Source organism: Paramisgurnus dabryanus, chromosome 9 (assembly GCF_030506205.2).
Source record: "Paramisgurnus dabryanus chromosome 9, PD_genome_1.1, whole genome shotgun sequence".
NCBI classification, from domain to species: Eukaryota; Metazoa; Chordata; class Actinopteri; order Cypriniformes; family Cobitidae; genus Paramisgurnus; species Paramisgurnus dabryanus.
The window spans coordinates 23,866,067-23,874,916 of record NC_133345.1 but is presented as its reverse complement, the minus strand read 5'-3'; the positions used below and the strand labels follow the sequence as shown (position 1 = coordinate 23,874,916).

The window sequence follows — 8,850 nt, the reverse complement described above, 5'->3', positions numbered from 1 at the left end:
CTCTGGCATTTTGAGAACATACGCATTTGGATAAATTATTCATGTTCTGATAATTAATTTATAGGCGTTTCTACAAACTCTGCTATGTAAGACGAATGACATTTCAATTATTTATTGCATCGTAGTGTAAATGCATCTTTTCACAATTAAGATAAAGTTTTACTTGAAATATAACGTCTTCATCCAGCAACAACACCCATAAAGAGTGAACGAATGTTCCTGCGAAGTTCATTTATTAACCTCAGCAATGGAACTGTCAGATAAACCGATTTTTTTCTCATTTAATGGACAAATTATTCGAAAACTGAAACATTTATTATCACATAACTTTTATTTATCCTCTTAATCACATCCTCAAAAAGAATCAGACAAAAAAGCATGAATAAATAAAATGATACATAATAACAAAATTAAACTGAAGAGGAAACCAAACAGAAGGGAAAAACCAGAAGAAAAATTTGAAGCCAAGCACTCCGAATATACAGTATCACATACCTAATCTTATATCAGACCGTTAGTCCGCTACTCTTTCCGAAAGACTCATCTTTAAATATATAGTTAAAAAATTGAGCAGAGGGCATCATATAGCTGGGTTAGTTTTTTAGGCACAGGATAGCAGTGGCGACGGGTGGTGGAAAGGGAAAAAAAGAGAAAAGGAGATAAGAGAGGAGATTTTGTGCTTTTGTGTGCACTCATTCAGAACTCATATCGAGAGGAGGGACGGGGTGCCCGGCACATGCACACGCTAACAGTAGTCAGGCGGCTGGAACAGAGCTGAAATGGAGGTCAGGAAGCCTCGATTCACAGAATGGGTTCCCGGCACAGAACAATCTCCAGCTCTGAACGGTACAGTTTCCCTCCATCCGACAGTGCCATGATGCTTTGCTTATAACCAGCCAGGCTCTTAGCATCCACATCCTGAGGTTAAATACAATCACAATACAGCAATCACATGCCATTGCCTCCATCATATGTGATGTGAAGTCACTGTGTAGAGTACATCATTATTCTTATCTCACCTTATTGTTCTTCAAATAAAGGTCCTTCAGGAGAGCATCCAGCTCCTGTTCATCAATATAGCCATTTCCATCCTAAAAACAGAACAAACATCAGTTTTATTCAGTTATTGCACATTGAGGAAAATTCAGCAGTTCACACAGCTGTCGAATATGCTTATCAGTCCTGATTCAATATATGTATCAATTGGTACATTATGGAAGATTATTACATTATATAACCAAAGTAACTACCTGAAATGTGTAGGGTTACACATGCACTATTGAGAAAGAATTATTATCTTTCAGTCTCTATTTGCTCACAGATATTGTGTTTTATTATATTAGACTGCTTCAAAACATCTTTGTGTTTTGTTTAACTGGATAAAGTTGTAGACTTGAAAAGATGACCGCATTGCAAATAACACTAGCAAACAAACTTGCGGTAGTAGAGTATCAAATAGCATTTTTCACCTTGCACCAATATTCATTGGGATTTCTGTAATTATTTGTGGTTGGCAGTTAAACTGTTGTGAATGTGCTTTTAGTTTTGCATTTTAAATCAGGTTCCTCATAATGGCATTGGTAGACAAATGATGATGCCCTCAAACTGTTGGTAGAGTAACAGGTGCACGTGCCTCTGCTCATTTACCTGCACAGGTAAATGGGGATGCTGTTTTGCATTCGAGAGGCATTCACAAAGCAGGCTAAGATCAACATTTACAGCGTTCTTAACACATCTGTACAATTTCCTATAGCACTGTAACAAACATGCAGCTTTTTGGAATATATACCTTGTCATAGTACACAAAGATGGCATTAAACTGCTCAGCAGTCAGCCTGACACCCTGTTGAACAATAAAATAACATTTATTCAGTAACAGAATAAGACTTTTTGAACTCAGGAAATCAGTTTAGACTTGCTTTTGTGATCTTACCTGGAACTTCAACAAGAAATTTTCCTGAACAGGCAGGAGCCTTAAAGTAAACAGAATAAAGACTCAGTTGGCTCATCTCATATGTGTTTTGTAGAAGTTTTTCCCCAATTTTCCCTGGAACCTACCTTGCCATTTCAGACAGACCAAGTTTCCCATCACCATTCAGGTCAAACATCCTCAGCTAGACACACAGAGAGAGAGAGAAAATCAAGCTCAGCAACATTTATAAAAACAGAGCCCTCGAAAAGTTTTGCTTTATGAAATCAATATTTCTTATTTCAGCATTTCTTATACTTTATTTTGTTTTACACAATAGGTAGCAGGCAACTAAAGTCTCCAGCTGTTTTGCTTTCAGTGTGTTTCTTAAGGACTGAACATAATGTGAGCACATCTGTAGTGCAGACTCTCGTGAGTCAGTGCATGCACAAACATCACTCAAACATGATGACAAGCAGCTCAAACCGTATAAAGTAAAGGTGAAGTTTGACATTTGTAATGCTTGTTGGGTAAAATCTGTTAGGAGATTTTCACTAATGCACATCACAAAGATGTAAGAAAGATCTACTTACTGTTGTTTGTGTGTATTCCTGCAATTTCTGCTCATCATATTGTCTGTTTGCCTTTTTAAGCAGGTCAGAGAGGAAGCCCTGTGTGGAGTAAAACAGTCACAAGAGACGTTTGAATCAACATTTTATTTAAATAAGTGATGTTATTCATATATAGGCCTATGACCAGTGGCGACTCTTGAGTGCTCATCCGAGGTGCGCTAATTCAAAATAAGTGTTCGGTGTGTTGCTCTTGTTTTCAAAATATGTGTTTGTTCCATCTTGTGAACCATGTGCATCACGTGTTTTGTCAAAATAATTGCCTGCTGCACGCGTCAAAACCGTTTATGATAAAAGAGACGCTCACGTTCATAAAATACACGCAAGACACTCCTTTAACAGTCAACTCTGATTACACATGAGATTATGCGAGTATCTGGCAAACGTGAGCGTCTCTTTGATCATAAACCCTTTGGACGCGTCTGCAGCAGGCACTTATTTTGACAAGACAGGTGATGCACACAGGATCACTCGACGCACAAAACACATATTTTGAAATCACGAACCACACACATGACGGGCTACATACATGTTGTGACAAACTTCGCATGATCACCCTCAAAAAATGAAGTCACCGGCCGCCACTGTCTATGACTTAAACAAATGTATGATATGATCTAAGCCAGGATATCTCAACCTTACATACCAACATAATGTACTCTAAAAATACTCCTGAGATGTTAGGTAATGCTAACATTTTAATATATATAATGAATATTCACCTGTTTCTATTGTTGTTATTCCTATTCATAATGCATTTTAAATTCATTTTATTAAGCCATTACAGTGCCAATTCTGTCATATCTCACAAACCCCCTTCAATATAACAATTGCTACAGACTACCAAACCTATGGTTGGGAAGTCCTCATGTTCACTTAAGAAGCATCTGATGGTCCCTATAAGATGTACTTTATTTGTCATAAGGTCATTTATTTTTCAACAATTGTTGCTTCATTTGCTTTGTTTACAAATGTAGTGATTTGTATACTTCGCATGGCAGCCACCAAACCCATGGAGATTTGCATAGTTTCCATCTGCCTCATCGCCTCTGTTCTGCGTTCACTATTCTGATCTATTAGTTTGAAAGTAATACCAGAGGACTAATCAAATTAGTGGCTATGGGAGCATGTTTAAGGATGTTTTTTAAAGCCCCATAGTGCAAATACTAGGAATCTTACCTTCAGTTCATTAGCCTCGATAAAGCCACTGCGGTCTGTATCGTATTTCCTCCAGGCCTACAGATACAGACAAACATACAAAGGTTCTGTAACTGTTACACTATATCTCTATATATAATTATGTAAATGTATTAATTTGTGCATACGTTGTCCTGAAATGTATTGAGACATTAACATGAATTAAAAGGCATCATTTGTATTTTATATATATATCAGATGTGCATTGTAAGAACAAGGAGCTTGATATGCCATTTAATGAATGTTTTAATCTAGCAGTTGGCCTTGTTTCCATCACATGCTTTTATCAAAGATAGATGCTTCCCTCTACAGGTCTATAGAGAATTACAGCAGCACATCCATAATATATGATGCTGAAAATAGAAGTTTGTACTTATTCATTCTATTCTTTTAAAAGGCCTGGATGATTCAAAAGCTTCACTTTTTCATTAGTTTTACCCTCTCCGCTTCACACAATACATCGAGGCAGTCAATGTTAGATGTGCACAGAATTTCACAGACGAGATCATGACGAACAGACGTATAAGATATGGTGCCGGAGAGTAAAGCTATTACTGTTTGTAATTGTAGATTCATAATCGACTTATATGTAAGATGAAATCACTTACTGCCATGAACTCAGTGCTGGATCCTACAAACTGTCTGAAGCAGAGGAGGAAGTTCTCTTCTGTGGGCAAGATCTGAGCCAACTGGGAAAACAGGAAAAATGGAAAACTTACATTTTTTCTATTTGAGATTTGGGGCTTTTGGACAGTTCTATCAGGGTGTTACAGCGATAAGCTGAAGTGATGAGAAGCATTAGTGTTCATCGGTAAGCAAGAATAAAGCATGTTGGGTGCTGAGACTGAGATCTCTGAGAGCATCAGTCATGATAATGTGTTTTTCCTACCTCTGACATCTCAATTCTCCCATCTTTGTTCTGGTCGAATTTCTGCATGAACTCTGTCATCTTATCTCTAAAGGCTGCATTTGAAGGGTCCTGCGTTATGAAGGCACAACGGAAAAAATTATTACACATTCTTTGATTATCGAAAAATACTGAGTGAATTTAAACCTTTCACCACAAGAGAAAGAGAATAGCATACACTATTTAATTGTGTAAAGAGTGTTATGCATAAAAAAACAGTAAGGCAGATAAGAGAATAATAGTATTACTGACTTCATAAGAAAACAGTGCAAAGTGATATGTGGTTTCCAAAGCTCTTTTGTTTGTTTGTTAGAAAAACAGGGATAAAAATGAAGTCTTTCTGAATAGTTATGTGGGTTCAGTTTGACTATTTGATTTGTGTATGCTTGCAAAATAATAGATGTCATAGTCCCATCCTAGTGTCACAGCACACATTGAACCAATGCTGCTTTGTAAGCTTGGATAAACAGATTGCAGTTCTCGGTGCATTGAGTGACATTGCAGATTTCGATCAATAGTTCAAGTTGTTTATTGAATATTTAATCAGGTAGTGTTTCAATGTGTAAACCCAAATAAGTCTATAATAAAATGGATTGGTTTGTGTTTACATAGGTTTAATCATGGCCTGTTGGTTTCACAATGACGTGCCTCTGCTAATATTAATATCTTTGCATACTCACCACACCTGTCCCTCTCCGTGCGCTCTCCAGCTCACTAATGAAGTTCTCAAGCTCTGTACCCTCAATGTAGCCATTTCCTGTAATATAAGGAAATATGCTTCAGTAGTTGCTGAGATTGCATTGTCATTAATGTTTATCATTTTATTGCTAGATAAGATACTATTTAAATCTGTTAAGTAATGAGATTGGCCACTTTGAAGCTGGTTAACTCTAGATTGGTTTGTTGGCCGGCACCCAATCCAACTAACACAGTTCTTAATTAAAAACTTTGGAGGCCATTCTCCCAGTTAGGCTTTGATGGCTTTCACTTTTCCATTTAATTGCGGACCTTACAGTATAAGGCTTTTAAGGCCATTTATTTGAAAAAAAAAAAAGACAAAGGAGAGATTCTTCCTGATGCTTCAGAGAATACTGCTTAAATGCCTCCAAAAATAAATATAATATTACCATCTGGGGTAATTCCCCATGCGAGGAAATTGGCATTTATGCAACGCAAATGTCTGTGTAGATGTTTAGAATGGGGGTTTGTGTATTTGGCCAAATATGGTATACTCTATAACAGAAAGTGATTGTAATGTGAGAATTAAGGACTAAAGTGGAGGTAGTAGGTTTATAAATATCAACCTGTTCCCTGTGTTGCACTTAACGGCATCATTTAATATTGTCTCTCTCAGTAATTCCTAAATAATTCTGTGTCATTGAATTGTGTTGTCATTGGCAGCCTTCTAGAAAATCTCCTTTTCTTTTATTTAGAATACATTTTATATAGCATATCTGCCTTTGCAATGTATCTGACATTACTATAAGAGACTAAACACAGAACATATGCATACATTGATTTTATGCAAAGTCTGTGCAAAATAATAAACCTTCTATATTGTTATTATGTGCAATGCATGTTTACGCTTATTGATCCTGTTGAGCATGGCAGTCAATATAAGGTTGTTCTGACATTTTGAGAGGTAATATGAACATTTATAATCTTTAATGTTATACAGATCTCTGTAGTTTTGGAAACATAAATCTTTAAAGACATTTGATGTGCTCGTGTATAATATGGCCTGTGTAAAAATTAGATAATTAACAATTAGTAACATCCATCCATTTAAATTGACTATGATTATAGTCTCTCTTCTGCACATCAATGTATTTTCTGGCATGGTCAGCCATCTTGAAATTTTATCTGATGTGCTGGTGTAGCCATTTTAAACTATACCACATTTTTATGTATTATATTGTGATACTGTAGCTATATTTTACTACTAAAAAAAATAGACCCTACTAAAAAAAATAGACCAAAATAGACCAAATTTTAAAACATCATAGCACTTGAGATAGTGGAAATTTTAAATGATAAAAAGTACTCATAAATAACATTTACAAGATAGTGAGGCAAAGTATTTTGATAGACATGGTCCAAATAAAGGTTTTTTTCTAATTGATTGTATAACTACACATACACCCTTTTCAGAGTCTTTACTTGCATCTTCTTCATTTTTACCATGCTTGCATTCCTTTATTTTTTATAAACATATCAACCTGCCTCTTAGGAAATAAGTTTAAAGAAAAAAAACATGTTTGAGACCTACTTAGGGTATTTCCCTCATACAACTTTTCAATGTTATAATGTAGGCTATTTGATGATCATGATGCTGCTTATGGGCTATTTATTTTAAATATTTAATTAAATATTAAATATTTATCAAGGTAAGTGATTCGCTTTAAAGTAGGCTATTCATGGATGTTTCACAGATGAAAAAGTAAAAAGATTAAAGAAACAAATATGTTGCTAATACATAAAGAATCCGTGCGCTTTATTTTAAGCCTTGTTGAAAGTGATGTTATTTCAGTCTTATATATTGCTGGATGTAAAAACATCTGATGTGTTTGCTGAATAAGTGATCTTCAAAGGATGGCTGAGGAGGCTGAACGATCATACGCGCAATGAGTGATGCGTCAAGGTGCGTAAAAAACCAAAGTGAACTTTGGATGCCGCTGTCTGTAGTGTGATGTTCAAAAAAGCTGCGCTTGCGATGCCCCAAATAATTTGTAGACTGTGAAAAGGTTTTAAGGCACAGTTTTGTCCCCAGATATTTCTATAACGTATATCATTTTGTTAAGAGTTAAAAACACATACAATTGAACGTCAGCAGGGTATCTGACATAGCGTACAAAACGCAAAAATGGTTGTTGCCTTCATGTTTTTAAGTAAAATCAAATTATAAGTGATGTTAATGTAACGTAAAACATATGTCATTTTACATTATAGGCTTTACAATATAATGATTTGTGCAAAAAGGCAGTTTACTAAAATTGTTTAAATAGCCCAGTAATTCCAGCATCCCATTACCTTTCCAATAAAATGTAAGTAATGTAAAATATTTTTGGAGTTTTGTAAAATGTAGGCTACTGAATAAGTATTATTAATTTAACTTTATTTAGCATCATCCATGCTTCTTTCATATCGTGCGCAAATAAAACGTATTTTTTCCAAATTCTTGACATTTTTAAATAGCGAACTATTTATCTCTCCAAAATGTCAGAGTTGAACCTTTACAACTTTGTTGACAAGGTTTCACTTCATTTACCTCTTAATTAATACGTTCAAGTAGTGATAAAATGATTGCAATAAAGAGCGCATCTGAACTCACCGTCTGCATCAAAATGTTTCCAGATGTCCAGGAACTGGGATGCGGTCAGCTCTGCCAAATGAAGGTACGGAGCCTGCTGTCCTTTGTTTGCCATGTTTTAGTGTATCTGTCCTACTGTCCACAAGAAAATCCCGTGCGAACTTTTACTCAGTCAGAGTCCAATTCACACTGTAACTCATCCAGCGCTTTGCAAGGGGTTTTAAGTACGCGGAGTGGTTGCAATCCTTCGATGCTCGTGGGGTGGCGCAGTAGTTCCAGCATTGTTTTCATCCTCCAGCACGTGCCGAAGATGCTTACTGTAGCTATTAGAATCTCTATTCTGTGTGTAAGCTATTAAACTTTGCTGCTCCTCTAATTTTTTATTTGCTGCTTGTAAATGGCAACAAATATGACTGGTTTTAGGGGGATCGAAAGTTCCAGAGCTCTTTTGCTATTTGATTGCATTATAGAAGTATGTGGTTGCTTAGTTGCAACGTATTTAGTTGAAGCTTTAATGTAGTTAAGGATTTGTTTTATATTTACATATTAATATTGCACTCCTTGCAAACCGGTTTGTTGTAGTTTAACCTCAGCGTCAAACTATTTATACTTAATAAATGTAAATGGGATAATACAGTATATGTGGTACAGTGCTTACACTCCTAAAATGCTGAGTTGTTTCATCCCATGGTTGGGTCAAATATGGTCAAACCCAGTTAAATGAATCTAATTTGACCCACATGGGTTGATTTAAGCCACTATTTGAGCACACAGTGGGCTACTACTACCACAGCACAAAGAACTTAGACTAGCTATATTTGCATATGACTGCTGTATTTTCCTCATCAATATTCCTTATTCGAATGTGTCATTTTGTTGGATAATGTGATTTTCCTCA

General features: G+C 35.8%; 1 protein-coding gene across 1 annotated transcript; it reads right to left on the bottom strand.

Annotated features, from left to right (window-relative positions):
* Window positions 1–316: 316 nt before the first annotated feature.
* On the bottom strand, window positions 317–8,166 carry calb2a (calbindin 2a). Its single transcript, XM_065282693.2, has 11 exons — window positions 7,974–8,166; window positions 5,323–5,399; window positions 4,625–4,714; window positions 4,344–4,424; window positions 3,718–3,774; window positions 2,503–2,580; window positions 2,059–2,114; window positions 1,934–1,973; window positions 1,790–1,843; window positions 1,020–1,091; window positions 317–918 (listed from the first exon to the last, which is right to left on the bottom strand). The coding sequence occupies exons 1-11, from the start codon at window positions 8,065–8,067 to the stop codon at window positions 802–804; spliced, it is 816 nt and encodes a 271-aa protein (XP_065138765.1). The 5' UTR covers window positions 8,068–8,166; the 3' UTR covers window positions 317–801.
* Window positions 8,167–8,850: the final 684 nt, after the last annotated feature.

What these genes read in the sequence shown, in the direction of transcription:
- calb2a (XM_065282693.2), bottom strand. Translation starts at nt 8,067, where the DNA reads ATGGCAAACAAAGGACAGCAGGCTCCGTACCTTCATTTGGCAGAGCTG. An exon ending in GGAGAATTGAGATGTCAGAG is followed by an intron (nt 4,425 to 4,624) that starts GTAGGAAAAACA and finishes CTGTTTTCCCAG; the next exon opens with TTGGCTCAGATCTTGCCCAC. An exon ending in TTTATTTGAAGAACAATAAG is followed by an intron (nt 919 to 1,019) that starts GTGAGATAAGAA and finishes ATTTAACCTCAG; the next exon opens with GATGTGGATGCTAAGAGCCT.